Here is an 18684-nt window from a genome sequence, read left to right on the forward strand (position 1 = left end):
AATAAAATTTCTAACATTTTTTTTTCTCTGATTCTGGCTTTGGTTTAGAACTAGAACCTTTAGCCACGTAATTGTATAACTTATCACTAAGTTAGGGGAGTAATGTGTAGTGTGTGTGTTGAGTAAGTGTCTTGTTACTTTGCAAAGTCGACGTCATTGTCTTTGCAAAGAGACGCTAATTGTTTCCGAACGTCTGCGGTCCCTCCGGTGAGTACCGATCCCACAAGGACAGAAACTATTTTTCATTTAATAATTTATAATAAATGAAAAATTTCTGACCCTGGTAGGATTCGAACTCCCGAAATTTCTAACATGGGTATATGAATTAAATTATTTTTTTTTGCCAATATATAGTCCAATAATATATGTATAATCAAATCCTGAATTCAAGTTTACTTTCATATAATAGATATTATCATGTAACTTACAACCTTTTATTTCAGTATGTATAGCTTTTATATTATAAAATGAAGTGAATAATTTTTTCTTTTAAAATACATAATAATTTACATGTCGGGATTTTGGCCTGTCGGGATTCTGGCGTGTCGGGATTCTAGCGTGTCGGGATTTTGGTATCGGGATTTTGGGCGGCACCGGAATAGAGTATCCCCTCACTTGAAGCTAGCGAGCACGCCACGACCGAGATCGTAATTAATCGTCAGAAATCGACAAATATTTAGACAAGCGGAATCATAGTCCGCACGTTAACTCTGAAAGGTTAAAGAGCTCTAGTTCGCTTAGGAAGCATTTTCGGACTAGGTGAAATGGGTTAAATTGTCTTAAAATTATCTAAGGAATCTCAGAAATCTTCTTTGTCGGGAAAGTTTCTGGACACCCTGTATAGTATAATTAGTGTGACCAACTAGCCCGAAAAATCCGGGACATGGCCCGAATTACGAAGTTGTGTCCCGGCGTCCCGGACAAGGCTTCCGGGCCATCCGAATTTTCAACTTTTTGGTAAAAATCTATATTTTCGTTTTTATTCTAAGAATTTACATCAAATTAAATTGTTGAGACGAAAAAAAAAATCGTGGTATAAATTTTAATAGTTCTATGAAAGAAAACGAAAACTGTGTAATTTTTTTTATTTGTGTGTTTTAATTATCGTCTTCCGAAAAGACCATTCAAAAACAATAATAATTCATGTCACAATGAATCATGCCTAGGCACGCATGCCGCATCGAACGATGTAATGTAATGATTGCTGATGCATCTTTTTTTTCGGTTTTATCAACCACTCTAGATAAACCTCTTGAGTTCGTTCGCGAAATATGATTAATTTCCAAACCGTTGCATGCTTTGAGCCAAATTCAAATCTGCTGCGTTGCAATATGATTTTTTTATCTAAACATTTATTTTATTGTCAGTACAGTAATCAGTTTGAATCCGAAAATCGATTAGTGACCATCTCGGAATTATTGTTTTTACCTGACTTTTTCATTCCAATATATTCATATTCACATTCAATATATTCACATATCCACTATTGTTAATATGAATATGGAACCAACACAAGAAAGTAAAAACAGAAAACGATATTGCACTTTTAATAAAATATTGGAAGAAGAATTTCTATTTTTGAAAAAAAATGTAACTCTAACAATGACATGAAGTGTGATACTTGTGGATCGGAATTTTCGATCGCCCACAGTGGTAGAGCGGATATACTAAGTCACATCAAAAGTGAAAAACACCGAAGAGGTATCTGCTCCGCGTCCAGCAGCAAAAAAATTGACTCAATTTTTCAAGCCAACAGCTTCATCGAGCATTGATTTAGAGACAGCAGCTCGGGAAGGTGTTTGGGCGTATCATTTGATTAAGCCCATCAAAAATATCATTGTCAACATAAAAATGTTAAATAACCAATAAAATGATGATATTAGGGTCCTATATTTAAAAAAATAACAAATGGCCCGATTTCAATTCAAAAGTCCCGGATTTTAGGTATTTTTTTCAGCATTGTCCCGGATGCATATTTACAGATGCTTGCGTGTGTAGACACCAGGGTGTTGAAATCAGTTAGGGTTTGGAGAAACGGTACATTTACAGATGCTAGCGCGTGATGACACCACGGTGTTGAAACCAGTTAGGGTTTGGAAAAACAGTACGTTTACAGACGCTAGCGTGTGTTGACACTAGGGTGTTGAAATCAGTTAGGGTTTGTAAAAACAGTACATTTACAAATACTAACAGATTTGGACACCAGAGTGTTGAAACCAGCTAGCTTTTTTAGTGGTTATACATGCATAGATGCTAACGGCTATTGACTTTGATTTTATATACCGACTGTTGTGGAAAAATATTTAAGTGATTTAGGTATTAATAAATAATTAAACGTTGTTGGGATATAAACAATAATATATTAACACAAAAAACAACATAAAAAATAATGTTGATCTGAAGCTATGTGCTTGTGGCATTTTTATAATTAACTATTTAGATGGGAAATAAGCCACAATTAAATTTAAAAAAAATAATTTTATTAACGGTTCGACGCCCAAATCGAGTGTCGTTGTCAAAATACAAAATACGTACTACTAAATTAAACAAAAATGTTGTTGTTTAGTAAAAAATACTTTAAAATGTAAAAGAATATATGTATGAATTGCCAATATAAATGAGTCAGATTAAAAAAATTATTAGTAGAATTTTTTACTAAGCAACAACATTTTTGTTTAATATACAGGGTGTTTGGTAAAGAATGGGCCATAGCTTAACCTCAGGTTCCCGAGGTTAAAATAGGCCGATTTAAGCTAACTTACCTTAGTACAAAGTTTATAATAATCGAGATACAGGGTGTCAAAGTTAAACTTTCTTTTTATTTATTATTGAATATTTCCTGACAGATATGAGATAACAACATGAAATTTGGTATGCGGGGTTTTTTTAGGTCGAGAAAACTAAATTCCCTACCAAAAATTATATATTGCCCAGAGGGCGCCACATACGCCTTTCAGAACTTATTTATTACGTTAATTTTTTTTATCCCTCACTCTGTATAATTTTGACATTAAAATTTTTATTCTCCTATTAGTTTTACTTAAAAAAGCTATACTTCTTTCATCTCTCTAAACTCAACGGTTTTAGAGATAAACGCATTTTAAATCTGCGATACACCATCATTTTTAGCATAATATCATTGTAGTTACACCCGAAAAATAACTTAAAACCATAATAATTGTGCCAGTTCTCAAATTTATGGGATTGCATCGCAAATTTCATTTGAAGAAATTTGCGATACATTTTTGGATAATTTTAAGGTTTTAAGTTATTTTTTTTTTGATGTAACTACAATGATAATATTATGCTAAAAATTATGTTGCACCGCAGAATTAAAATGCGTTTATCTCGTAAACGGTTGAGTTTAGGGAGATGAAAGAGGTATACCTTTTTAAGTAAAACTAATAGGGAAATACAAATTTTAATGTCAAAATTATACGGAGTGACGGATAAAAAAAATTGAACGTATTAAATGAGTGCTGAAAGGCGTATGTGGCGCCCTCTGGGCAACACATAACTTTTGGTAGGGAGTTTAGTTTTCTCGTCCCGAAAAACCCCCACCTGTAACCTGTATCTGGGTTATTATAAACTTTGTACTAAGGTAAGATTGCTTAAATCGGCCTATTTTAACCTCAGGAACCTGAGGTTAAGCTATGGCCCATTCTTTACCAAACACCCTGTAGTAGTATTTTTTATTTTGACAACGACACCCGATTTGGGCATCGAAACGTTAATAAAATTATTTTTTTCAATTTAATTGTGGCTTATTTCCCATCTAAATAGTTAATTATACAAATTCCACAAGCAAATAGCTTCAGAGCAATATTATTTTTTATGTTGTTCTTTTGTGTTAATATATTATTGTTTATATCCCAACAACGTTTAATTATTTACTAATACCTAAATCACTTAAATATTTTTCCACAACAGTAGGTATATAAAATCAAAGTCAATAGCCGTTAGAATTTATGCATGTATATTAATTACTAAAAAAGCTAGCTGGATTCAATACTCTGGTGTCCAAATCTGCTAGTATTTGTAACTGTACTGTTTTTCCAAACCCTTACTGATTTCAACACCCTAGTGTCAACACACGCTAGCGTCTGTAAACGTACTGTTTTTCCAAACCCTAACTGATTTCAACACCGTGGTGTCAACACGCGCTAGCATGTGTAAATGTACTGTTTTTCCAAACCCTAACTGATTTCAACACCCTGGTGTCTACACACGCAAGCATCTGTAAATTGCGTCCCGGATTCGACTGAATTGGAGTTGGTCACACTAAGTATAATGTAAGATATAACTTAAGATTTTATAAGAATCAATGCATACAATTTGTTAATGCATAAACAGTAAAAATATAGGTACTTGAAATAATCAAAATTTTGTAAAAATACATTTAAAAGTATACAGTGTTAGTCAAAAGTCCGGTCCGTCCTCGTATCTTTTAAACGGTTATTAGTGAAATTTGGAGGGAAGAAATATTTAAACGGACGTAGGCTTTTCAACTAGTCATAGCAGGTGACGAAATAGTGACAGATGACGTTACAGCGCCACTGTAACAGATAATTTTAAATGGGATCTTCTGGCAAGTGATACCTTGTTTGAAATATATTGAAAATATCTATTCAATCATACTAGTTTTGTTTGGGTTTAGATTGATTTTGATGAATAAAATAAATATAAAATTGTAGTTTCGCATTTAATAATAAAAATTCAAACGTCCGCCTATGGTTATTTATCAAATAAGATGAAGTTGACATAAATAGGTACTACATACAAGAAAAAGTAAACTTTGACAAATAACCATAGGCGGACGTTTGAATTATTTTAAATAAATGCAATACTCCAATTTTTGTATTTATTTAATTTATTGATCAAAATCAGCTTAAACCCAAACAAAATTAGTATGATTGAACAGGTATATTAAAATTGTAGTTTCGCATTTAATTAATAATGTATTTAAACATACGCCTATGGTTATTTGTCAAAAAAGTTAACGTTGCCGTAAAAATAATTATTATAGAATTGAAAAACGTCAACGTTTATACCAATAATCAACCAGAGGCGGACGTTTAAATATTTATTAATTAAATGCACACTACAATTTTAATATTTATTCATCAAAATGAGCTTAAACTCAAATAAAATTAGTATGATTGAGTAGGTATTTTCAATAACTTTCAAACGAGGTATCACTTGCCATAAGGTCGCGTTTAAAATTATCAGTCACAGTGGCGCTGTTACGTTATCCGTCACTATTACGTCATCTGTTATGACTAGTTAAGAAGTCTATGTTCGCTTATTTCCTCCCTTCAAATTTCGCTATTAGGTATAAGAATAACCGTTCAAAAGATACGAGGCGGGACCGGACTTTTATAAGCACTGTATAATTCTGCAATTAACGTTTATTAATCTCAAAATGTACAGTACGAAGATACATACCTAATCACATTGGTAGTACGGTTGTACATTAGGGTGGAACGAAAGGATAGAAAAAAAAATTTTAAAGAACTTTCTAATAGCACTCGAAAGTTGCCTTATCATCTCTACAATAAAACTACAAAATATTTTTGTTCTAGGTTTATATCTTGAGCTGCCGCAGGAGCTTTGAAAAGTTAGGTTTTTAACAAAAAAAAAAAAATACAGAAAACTTAAAATATTTTATGTATTTAACCTGCTGCCGTAGCTAACATTTTAGTCAAATATTGTTTCTAATAACAGTTAACATTGCTATCATTGCTATATACTATATGTACACATTGCTATAAGATTTCTTTAGTTACAGTATTCATCTTGATACTTAAATAAATTGTTTTTTTGTCCCAAACTTGGGCATAATCTTTTGGGAAGCAATCTTTGCTCTAACAAACCCATTTTGCTTCAAGACCACAGACACTAAGAGATGACTCAGTCACGAGCTTTATGATTCTTTTCACTGCCTGTGTATGACAGGGAAAATACGCTAGATCCACACATTGCACCTGACAACTAGGGTCTCTTGCTTCACGTATATACTTTTTTAAGAACACGTCAATTATATGTTTTGTCATAGGAGGCTCAGTAATTTCTTCCTCCCTCCAGTTAATTATATCAATGTAGTCATTGGAATTAAAGTTAAGATTCGGGACAACAAACTTCCTTACACATTTATGAGTTCCGATCTTGCCTTCAAAAATCGCCGCAGACCTAGCTCCCTTATGTGATTTCTCTTCTCACATAACATGGAGAGAAGCACATTTTTTGGGTGAGAGAAGTAACCATTACTTTGAATTACTAGATCAATTATTTGGAGATGTTCCTCACAAACATAACGTGAAAATTTTATGAGTCTCCATAGATGTTTTGATCCATTTACACAAAATGGTTTCAGTTTGATATGAAACCAGACTGAGGCATACACCTTCATCATATAGGTACCTACATAGTTAAAGTTTTCGGATTATTTGAAGGATTCTCTGTTGCAACATATAACCGAAGAAGGCGATTGGCCAACGTAAGCTATCGTGAATGAGCTAATTTCCCAGGGATTTTTAAAGAAATATCAGAAGGACATACACCACTGGAGATTGCTTTGCACATTTCAAGTAAATTGAAATCACTCTTATAATACAAGATTTAAAAAAAATTGCGTTTAAAAATAAAATTTTCGAATTTCTTTCCGCTATATTGGATCCACCATTTTGCTTTTCAAAAAAATAATGTCAGATTTGTAATCAACGACCATAAAGTTACCAAATTTGGAAAAACATTTGAGTTTTGATCGATATTTTTAATTTCTTTCCGGAATATTGGATCCGCTATTTAAAAAAAATGTCCACATTCGTAATCAGCGATGCCAAAAATCCGTAAGTAGGAAAGTAATTCCGAAGTATGTGAACAATTTACGCTTTTAAACATTCATGACGACGTTTTCGGCATTTGGAACCACAGTGCAGCTGTATCTGGTTCCCCATTCGCATTGAATGCGCCCGATAGAATAACTGTCACATTTCGCACAGGAAGATTTATCAGTTCTTCAGAGTAATATTATTAACACTTATGCATTGTGTTATTAAAATTTCATGCAATTTTTATTTCTTATTTGTATTGGTAGGGGAGCAAAGTATGCTAAATTTGCAGTCACGCGTTATGGGGACCTATTGGGGTGTGATTATTAGGTCCTTAAACCAAAAAAAAATTAAGTAAAATTTTCCATTTTAGTGGGGACTTTCCATTTTTTAATTTAATTTTCCATTTCCAACAATCGTTTTTTCCGATTATAGCGCCATCTATCCATAATTCGAAAGAATGTCTCGAATAAAAGTTGATTATTTTTATGTAAAGAATCCAAATCTGCAATAAATATTTGGGGTCCCATTTAAGATTTTAAAGTAACCCACCACCCCACCGCTGCTGTGGGGTGTCATGTTTGGTAACTTTCGATCGATTTTTCAAAAACATTTTGAAAGTGTATTTTGCAGTTTTTCGATCTGATGTTCATTTTGCAAAATATCGTGGAGTTTGTATTTAAAATTTTAAATTTACCCCCCACCCTCTCCGTGGGTGGTTATGTTTAGTACCATTCGATAGATTTTTGAAAAATATTAAAGATGTATTTTTTAGTTTTTCGATCTGACGTCCATTTCGCGAAATATTCGCTTTTTTTTTGTGAAACTTTTTGACTCGCCCATTTCCTTACGCCCCACTCAAATCGTCAGATTTTTGAAATATACACTCTTTTGCATGTAACTTAACTTACCTTATCTTAATCTGACAATTTCGAGTATTTTTAAGGATATTTTTTTTTTCGGGCCCCCCTTAACGAACTTCCCTGTGTTAAGAGCCAATATATGGTAAAGGTACATCAGCAGGGTACCAGGTTTCTCCCTATATGATAATCTGACGCGCTCCAGTAATAGTCTAGGGCGCATCTGTTTTGAGATGGACGTTGAGAGGTGACTCAAATTTTTTTGCAGAAATTGCTTGAAAGTAACTCAAATAATATTATTTGAGTTATCTTCCCACTCAAAATGTTCCGGAACATTGTTTAAATAATCAAAATGTCAAAATATGAAGGAAAAATTCGATTTTTTTATTAGTTTTTTTATTATAACTTTAAAATAATGCATTTCTGAGAAAAGTTGTACTGACATAAAAGTTGCGTAATTAAATTTCCTACAATACAGAATTGGTTAGAAATTTTAAAAAATAGTCACACTTTAAGGGTGACTATTTTTTAAATTTTTAACCAATTCTATGTTGTAGGAAATTGAATGACGCAACTTTTATGTCAGTAAAACTTTTCTCGGAAATGAATACTTTTAAAGTTATAATCAAAAGACCAAGAAAAACATCAAATTTTTCCTTCATTTTTTGACATTTTAATTATTTAAACAATATTCCGGACCTTTTTGAGAGGGAGGATAACTCAAATATTATTATTTGAATTATTTTCAAGCAATTTCTGCAAAAAAATTTGAGTCACCTCTCAACGTCCAAATGTACTAATATTTTTACAGATGCGCCCTGGTCTATAACTGCAAAAATCCCCGCTTGGCTTCCCTACCATATATTTATTTTACATTATCTTATTTTGTAGATAAGGGCAATAAACCACGGTATGTTCGGATAAATACCTTATTTTCCAATTTAGATGAAGCAGTAGAATCATTTCGTGAAGATGGATGGGTACTCAATAGATTCTTAAATAAAAATGATTACAATGGATTTTTAGAAATAATTTCATCTTTAAAAGAGGGAGAATTTATGATAGACATTCATGTTCCCAACCTGCTAGTTTTTCCTCCCAAAACTGAATTTTATCGACACCCAGCTTATAAGAATGGATCAATTATTTTACAAGATAAAGTATGTGTTTTTTGGTGAATTGTTTATCATATTGGAAATAAGAGATTTTGAAGACAAATCGCGAAACAGGTCGATTTTTATTTTTAAATTATGTTTTTGGTATATATATCACACTACTGACAAAGTAGTGAAATAAAAATAAGGATAGAGGTTGTGTGCAAGCTCATTTAAAAAGGTTATAATTATTTATGCAGGGTTGCCAAAATTAATTTTTGAATTAAATTAATTGACAATAATAAGTAGGTATGTAATTTATTTAGTTCAAAATACAGTTTACTGCTATTAGAAAGCTATAAAAACATACGAAAAATGTTTATTTGGCAAATAAACATTGCTTTTCGTTTAAATACGCTTAAATTCAATGTTCAAACTACTACCTACCTGCCTCTTGGCAGTAATTGAAAAGATGAAGAAAATCTTCTTTAATATTGCTCTGTTTATTTATTAAGAAATTGCTGATTTTATTATTATTATTCATATTTTTTAACAACACATTTAAATAAAAACCGTGAATTTATGTTATTTTACTTAAATACACTAACTTTACAAAAACTTTACAAAACAATAAACACTTGAACATTTAATTTATTAGAAATACTACAATGTCAATCAAAAATACACGACCACGGTTGTATTATAAGTAAACTGTTCCAATAAAGATAAAAACGGGTTCAAGGCAGGTTTTGTTTATATTCGATTCAGAGTTGGACTACCATCTCCATATAGTAACTATTTCAGCATCCTTATGCATCATCAGTGAAGATTATGCAGTCACAACTCTGAAGGGAATACAAACATTCTGCCTCTTTTAAAGCAAACCATCGCGATGCGATGAACCCGCCTTTTGAGACGCAATACAGCGACATCTCTCGTATTACGAGGAAAACGAAAAGCCCTAGATACAAAGTTTAGTACTTTTTAGACAATTAGAATAATTGAAATAAAAATATAATAAACAATATTTTAAATCCAAGACTTTTCGTTAATAAACTGCTTTCTGGCTGCATCCCATATCTCCGGATTTTACAATATATAATCACATAGAGACGACGAAATAGGAGAAAGCAAATAGAGGACACTTAGGCCACGCATTTACCTTCTCTTCGTCTAGGAAAAGTCTTCGTCTTTTATTTTTTACCTTTTTCATTTTTACTCAATTTGTGAGTATTTAGAAACTGTCTTTCGGTCCTTTTCCTAGACGAAGAGAAGGTAAATGCGTGGCCTAAGTGTCCTCTATTTGCTTTCTCCTATTTCGTCGTCTCTATGTTATTATATATTGTAAAATCCGGAGATATGGGATGCAGCCAGAAAGCAGTTTATTAACGAAAAGTCTTGGATTTAAAATATTGTTTATTATACTTTTATTTTAATTATTCTAATTGTTTAAAAAGTAGTAAACTTTGTATCTAGGGCTTTTCGTTTTCCTCGTAATACGAGAGATGTCGCTGTATTGCGTCTCAAAAGGCGGGTTCATCGCATCGCGATGGTTTGCTTTAAAAGAGGCAGAATGTTTGTATTCCCTTCAGAGTTGTGACTGCATAATCTTCACTGATGATGCATAAGGATGCTGAAATAGTTACTATATGGAGATGGTAGTCCAACTCTGAATCGAATATAAACAAAACCTGCCTTGAACCCTTTTTTATCTTTTTCATTTTTACTCAATTTGTGAGTATTTAGAAACTGTCTTTCGGTCCTTTTCCTAGACGAAGAGAAGGTAAATGCGTGGCCTAAGTGTCCTCTATTTGCTTTCTCCTATTTCGTCGTCTCTATGTGATTATATATTGTAAAATCCGGAGATATGGGATGCAGCCAGAAAGCAGTTTATTAACGAAAAGTCTTGGATTTAAAATATTGTTTATTATATTTTTATTTCAATTATTCTAATTGTTTAAAAAGTAGTAAACTTTGTATCTAGGGCTTTTCGTTTGTTCCAATAAAATTGTCTAAATTTATACAGTCCTATCGTGTTACTAGAATTTTCTGGGCTGGACCTGGAACAAAAAGAATTATGCCGAAGTAAATGGAACTGGACCCTCTGGCGTCTTGCATCTAAAAATGGATTGAAACTCATTCTCCTCTCATTCGGTCCTTTTCTCGAAAGTTCGGCGACAAGTAATACATTTTCGGTCGCTGCATTTGGGTCATTGAATGGGCAGGTACACAACATTGCCCCCTCCTTAAGAGATAGTTCCTCCTGGAACCTTTTCGAGGCTGGAACTGCTTGCTGTTATCGGCAACTGGACCTCCTTTTACAGCTCCCAGTTGTATAAAAATGGCAAAGGACGGTTTTTGCTCCGCACCAGTTACTATGCAGATTGCAACAGACTATACTTTGTTTTTAAACCAGGAGAAGTAAACTAAAAAGACAGATTCATACCCAAGAAAGTCATTAAAAAAGTCACCAAATACATATTTTTTGGTTGATCATGTCAGCCTTCGATGGTAATCCATAAAAATTATATTATACTAATATGTCGCTAAAGAGTTCTAAAAACAACTGTTTTTTATATAAAAGCAGACTAAAAATCTACAGAACATTGATTAGACCCGTAGTAACTTCTGATTGTGAAACCTGGGTAATGTCGAAAAAAGATGAAGCCTAACTTAGAACATTCGAGAGAAAGATACTGAGAAAAGTATAATATAGCCCGGTGCAAGAGGAAGACGGCACATATAGAATCAGGAGAAACGACTAGGTTAATGAACTGAATGAAGGGTATGTTAATTGTAAGATTTGTGAAAAGTCCAAGACTGTCATGGCTGGGACATGTTCAGCGACAAGAAGAAGGGAAGGCCCAGAACGAGATAGTTGGATTACGTGGAAGACGACCTGAATACCATGAATATAAGACAATGGATGAGAAGGGCACAAGAGAGATCTGAATGGAAAACCAGACAGGCAAAGACCCATCCAGGGTTATGATGCCAAAAGAAGAAGACTAAAAATCTAAAAATTAAGGGAGTAACGCAGAAAACACAAAAAATCGTCGATATAAATGATTAACCTATGAAATGCCAATAGTGTTAAAATTTCATAACAGTGGAGTAAACTTGCCTACGGTTGGACCAATTACAAACAAGCATTACGGTGCGGTAAATTTGAATTACTCCTCCTGGTTTAAAAACGGCATATTACCTGGACATCAGTGTTTTTAGATTTCTTCACCCTCCAATCTAATTGGCGATATTCTAACTTTGGCATGGCTAACTTTTGCACGTCGGACACCAACACGTGCTCTCTCAATTGGATTAATGCATCCCATACATCTTGGAAGGTAAGATGGTCATGGACAGTGTCATTTGTTACTAGATAGAAAAGGTAACGTGATGCATTTTGGAATTTCAACGCTTTGCCAGGAGCTAGCAATTTCATGTACAACACTCATAGTCGAACTAGATGATCTATAAATGTTTTGGGGTGGTATTGTTGGCGATTATGTGATTGGCCCACATTTTTTACAAGGATCTACAGACCGAGCGAGTCCTATAAATTCCACGGCTTCGCGCCATGCTTCACGCAACCGTACTTGCATACTTGTGTTTCGAGTTGTGTGATCGTGGACTGGTCGAGTGGAGTTAGAATTTGTCAAATTTAAATATAAATCGTTTCTACTGATACAATTAGGTAATATAATTATTAATAAAAAAATATATTAAAAAACAATATTAAAAACTTTGATAATAATTATATTATGTTATAATAATTATTATATTATAATATAATATATTACAGTTTTTAATATTGCTAATATTATTAAAGTTTTTAACATTGTTTTTTATTTACATAAGTATGTACATACCAAGTCACCTAGGGCTCGATAACATGGAAAGAGTCCCACCAGAGCTCAATCCTTTTGATACCTTAGGTATCTGGGATGAGTCAATTTTCCCCTTAGAGGGAGTGTGAGCCGTATGGCTAAATCTGGATTAGCAATATTAAAAACTTTAATATATTATACATTTTACATTATATTATATTATACATATTACATTATATTATATTATATTATATTATATTATATTATATTATATTATATTATATTATATTATATTATATTATATTATATTATATTATATTATATTATATTATATTATATTATATTATATTATATTATATTATATTATATTATATTATATTACATTATATTATATTATATTATATTATATTATATTACATTATATTATAATATAATCATTATACCGCGGTTTTTTGTATGAAAATGCAAAGCAAAATAGGTATATACAATTTGCAGAGTAAATGTTTGTTTTTTTTTTTAAATAATACAAATTGTATGCAGAGTAGCTAAGCGTTGGGTAGTAGCAGTAGCAAAAGTAGCTACTCCACATGAGACTCGAAAATGATGAAATTAATTCTTTTTTTTTCATGGAGAGTTTTTTAAAACAGGTAACATCATTACAAAATATTTTGTTATTAATACAAGTAATTGTTTGTTATTAGTTACTGAGCCTTTATAATTTTGCCTAAGCCATTTTATAAACTATCTGGAACATAGCATTTCAAAAAAAAATACTTTAGTTTATTTATACAAAATATTATTATTTATTTTCTACTTAAGTACAGCAAAAAAACTTTGAAAATAAAACAAGAGTTTAAATTATAAACTCAAAACTGAATAAATAATTTCCCACAACGGTCAAAAACCACACTTAAAAGTTTTAAAAATTCACACCACAGAATCATTACCAATCATGTACCAATATTCAAACAGAATCAACAACCAAACACCTGACGCAGTCTCAAGTACGATTGCGCGAAGCCGTGGAATTTACGAAGCCTGCTCGGTCTGTAGATCTAAGTACATTTTTTGACGGCTGTGTGAATGTTACCATATATCTGGATTTTCTAAATAAACTGCAAAATGTACCACTTAATATTCGACTACGAATGTGGTTTTACACGGTGGTGCTCCAGTTCACCACACTGCTCTTATCCACAATCATCTAAATAATAAATTTCCTGAGAGGTGGATAAGCAGAGGAGGACCAACTGTTTGGCACCGCGATCGCCGGAATTTTACAAAATTGATTTTTTCATGTAGGGCTATAAAAACCTTGTATACCAGAAGCCTCCAATAACGCCAAATGATATGAAAAATAGAATAAGAGAAGTTTTTAATGATATTTACTTACAAAAGAAATGTGGCTCGGTAATTTGAATGTCGGTTACAAACTTGCATAGACGTTGAAGGTGGACATTTTGAACATTTACTTTGGACCTATTTCCTTAATTTATTCTTCTTAACTTTCAAAATATAAAGGTTTGGTATGTTATACAGGGTATTTACAAAGTTACAACCAATTTTATATGAAAATCATAATAAGTTCAACTCCCTGTATAAATAAAAATAAGCACAACGGCAATGGTTTATTGATGCCATATTTTTTATTTATTGTCAAAATTTTCATAAATGATATTGCTAATTTTCTTTATATTGATTACAGGGTAAGTCAAAACGCAAGTACATTATTTTCTCAGTAATTTTAAATGGAACACCCTGTATTTTATATCACTATCTAAAAGTACCATTACCGTACTTTAATTTGTATACAACATTCCCTGTCTAAATTTATTAGTTTTCGAGATATTTTCATTTTTCCATAGACCAGTAGCGTGGCCACCCAGATTACCAGAATTTAATAAACTGGACCGATTTTTTGGGGTTACTTTAAGAATGAAGGTTATAAAATGCCTCCAACAACAAGAGATGAGATGAAAAGTAGAATACAAAGTGTATTTTGAAGTGTTAATTTACAAATGCTTCGTAGTGTAAGTAATTCATTCAATGACCGTTTTTAGGCATGCATAAATGTGTTAAGAGGTCATTTTGAACAACTTATGTAATTAAATATTTAAAATATTTATTTAAAGTAGCTTTTAATTTTTTCAAAAATGTTGTATTTTGTTTTCATGTTTTTTTTTGTAAAATTTTTTACTGATAAATTATTTTTTGTTCTTTATTTGTTACATTGTTACATTTAGGTACATACAAAAGTAGTTTTTAATTGTTTTCACAAAATGTTGTATTTTGTGTTTGTGTTTTTTTTTTTTTGGTAAAATTTATGACTACTAAATTATTTTACTTTCTTTATTTGTTACATTTACATACAAAAGTAGTTTTTAATTGTTTCAAAAATTATGCTGTGGTTGTGTTTTTATATGTGTTTGTGTTTTTATATTTTTTTCTTTATTTGCTACATTGTTACGTTTATTACCAGATTGATAATCAGTAATCGTAAATTGTCAGTTTTAGACAATTCAGTCATGGCTTACTTAAAATTTGGAAAGCTTTAGACCCGTAATTAATAATTTGCTCTGAAAAATGGAAATATCTCGAAAACTAATAAATTTAGACATAGGGAATGTTATATAAAAATTAAAGTACGGTAATGGTACTTTTCGATAGTGATATAAAATTAGTGATTTCTATTTAAAATTACTGAGAAAATAATGTACTTGCGTTTTGACTCACCCTGTATTCAATATAAATAAAATTAGCAATGTCAATCATTTATGAAAATTTTTACAATAAATAAAAAAATGTGGCATCAATAATCCATTGCTTTTGTGCTTATTTTTATATATACAGTGAGTTGAACTTGTTACGATTTGCATATAAAATTGGTTATAACTTTGTAAATACCATCTATAACATAACAAACCTTTATATTTTTGTAATGGAGAAGTTAAGAAGATTTCGAATATAAAATAAAATACAGTGTGTTCCATTTAAAAAAATATAAGTTTGGTCTTCTTCTTCTTCTTCTTCAAGTGCCGTCTCCTAATCGGAGGTTGGATATCATCATCACTATCTTTACTCTATCCACCGCTGCTCTAAAGAGTTCTATAGAACTGCATCTAAACCAGTCCCTTAAATTCTTTAACCATGACACTCTCCTTCTTCCTATACTCCTTCCGCCTCTTATCTTTCCCTGTATTTGCTACATTGGCCAAGTTTGGTCTGCCACTATGTTATGTAACATTCTAATTAATTTTGAAATGCGGAGCTCAAATTTGGCTACAATTTTTGTTACCCATTAACTTTTATTGCTATCTATTACTGTAACGGATCTACGGAGCTTTACCCCACTAACCAATACCTTCTGTTATGGTTTATATTTTTTGTTAGTTAATTATTGAATACAAATAATAATTATTATTTTAAATGAGTGAAAAGAATTTCGACAACGAATCACGTAATCTGTTAACCGAGGTACACAGTACCAAACGGCGTCGCCAGGAAAATATTCCAATAATGCGTCGCAGAATACTTATATGAAACGTGACATTTTGTACTCTAATACAGAGTATGGTAGGACAAAAAAATAATCGTTTCGTTTTGATTCAATTCGAGTCTCTTTAAGCCTCATGTAAGTCTCAAATTAAATTTAAATTTTAATTTTTATAAATGTACAATTTGGCAAATATTTTAAATACGGTCCTTAACGGACGTCAATTTGAATTCTGCCATATGGTCTCAAGAGTCAAGCTCGCATTCCACAACAAAACGCCAAGCCAACAAGTGCAATGTAAATTTTAGTCTTTTGTTTTGTTTTATGTAATGTTTATAATTATTAATTAAAGTGCTTATTGAAAATGGCAATTAGCCGAAACGTTTAAGCCATAACAAAGTGTTTTATTTTTATCAGACCGAAAACCCAGGAATTAAAAAGTTTCTATTTAAAAATTTACGGTCAGGAAATAACAAAACTATATATATATACAGTCCTGTTTTTGTGACGGTACGCGCCGGTACGCCGTACCGGCACCTTTTGGGACAAAAAAATAAAAAAAAAACAACAAAATTATAAACAAACTCCCGAATTTTTCCCTTGCTCCCAAATAGCTTTAAAACGCCCTTATTGAGGGTAAATTTTAAAAGGTTTCCCCGGGCGGACCCCCCTTATGAACACTTCCTAGGCCCCCTGAACATTGCGTACCGGCACCTATATTGTTACATAAACAGCACTGTATATATATATATATATATATATATATATATATATATATATATATACAGTGGAACCTCGATAACTCGGATTAATCGGGACCGCGGCCGATCCGGGTTAGCCGGAGAGCATTGTAAAAATTAATAAAATACGGTATCCTTATAGATAAAGTCCGTTATAATTAAAATAACATCAAATATAATATATGCACAGTACACATATCTAACTTACCTATTTATAGTTGTATATTGTATAGAGTATAGTATAGACAATATAGAAAGAGTATTGTTCATTTCTAGGTAAAAAAAAACTCGGTCAGTTTCGGCTGTGTCAATTTCGTCTGCCATCGGAAGGATGTTATGTTATTTAAGAACAGTGGCTCTTTCATTGTTTAAACTTTAAAAGACCATTGTTCTAAAAATAATTTTTTAAAAGACAGTTGAAAATAAATAAAGGAATAAAAGGTGCCTGTTGTTTGCGATAGCCCGATAATGGATAATCTGCTGCCGCCGTGTGCCATGAGTCATCTTTACCGTATAGTTCGAATTACAATACACAAATACCCATTATCTCTCAAATATTATATTATGGTCAAAGCCAAGTTTTATCAATGAAACTCGATATTTTTAAGACATTCCAGAAGCGGCTACAGATAAAATGTTTTTAACATAATACATACATTTTTATTGTTGAAATGTTTGTCTGATGAAAATCGGTCCGGGTTATCGGGAGCCGACTTATCGAGGTTCCACTGTATATATATATATATATATATATATATATATATATATATATATATATATATATATATATATATATATATATATATAAAATGAATAATTTTGGGGAATGCAGTCAATGTGTTTTGGGCTGATTAAAAGTGAAACACTTTGAACTTTTGTCGAGCTTTCGGACAATTTATTTCCTTTATCAAGACAATTGCTCGTGGTTTACAAAATAACTAACATACTTATAAAAAACATAAAAATTCTTTCTAAAAAATATAAATTGTAAACGTAAATTAATTTTGAAATGTTAAATAATAAATTAATTTTATAATAATATAAAATAAAATAATATAATAATAAAAAAAAATAAAATAAATTAATTTCAAAATTAATTTACGTTTACAATTTATATTTTTTAGAAAGAATTTTTATGTTTTTTATAAGTATGTTAGTTATTTTGTAAACCACGAGCAATTGTCTTGATAAAGGAAATAAATTGTCCGAAAGCTCGACAAAAGTTCAAAGTGTTTCACTTTTAATCAGCCCAAAACACATTGACTGCATTCCCCAAAATTATTCATTTTGTATTATTAACAGTCACTACATATTAATAATCATATATATAGATTATAGTTTTGTTTTGGGGTTGCAGTCATTTATTTTTTAGGGGCAGGATAAGTAAAACTCTGTGTTATTACCTAGCTTTCGCAAAATATATTTGCTTCTTCAGGGTAAGCTGAAATGAGTATATTATAAATACAATGAAATTAAGTTAAAATACATTGTATAAAAAATAACAAAAAAGACTTACAACTTGAGGTTATTCCTAAACATTTTCACAAAACATAGTATATATATAATTCTTATTCTAATGTTATCCAAATAGCAATGTTTTAATTTTCAAAAATTCGATTTAATAATTTAGTTTTTAATTTTGATTAATGCCAGAAAGACACTCGAATAATGTCAAAAAGACACAAAAATCTGTTTATTTTATTTTAAGTTGAAAAGTTAGTATTAGATTATTTAATTAGTAATCAAAATATCAAAAACTACTACATATTTTAAATTATAGAGGATATAACTAGATATTTATATGCATTAGTAGTTTATTTTATTTTAAGTTGAAAAGTTA

General features: G+C 31.2%; 1 protein-coding gene across 1 annotated transcript in view; it reads left to right on the top strand.

Moving 5' to 3' along the window:
* LOC126880239 (28S rRNA (cytosine-C(5))-methyltransferase) overlaps window positions 1-18684 on the top strand; it is a 324100-nt gene that overhangs the window by 35381 nt on the left and 270035 nt on the right. The window contains exon 3 of the mRNA XM_050644009.1: window positions 8582-8850. Coding sequence (XP_050499966.1) covers window positions 8582-8850 — 269 coding nt within the window. The remainder of the gene's footprint in view (window positions 1-8581; window positions 8851-18684) is intronic.

Source organism: Diabrotica virgifera, chromosome 2 (assembly GCF_917563875.1).
Source record: "Diabrotica virgifera virgifera chromosome 2, PGI_DIABVI_V3a".
Taxonomy (NCBI): Eukaryota; Metazoa; Arthropoda; class Insecta; order Coleoptera; family Chrysomelidae; genus Diabrotica; species Diabrotica virgifera.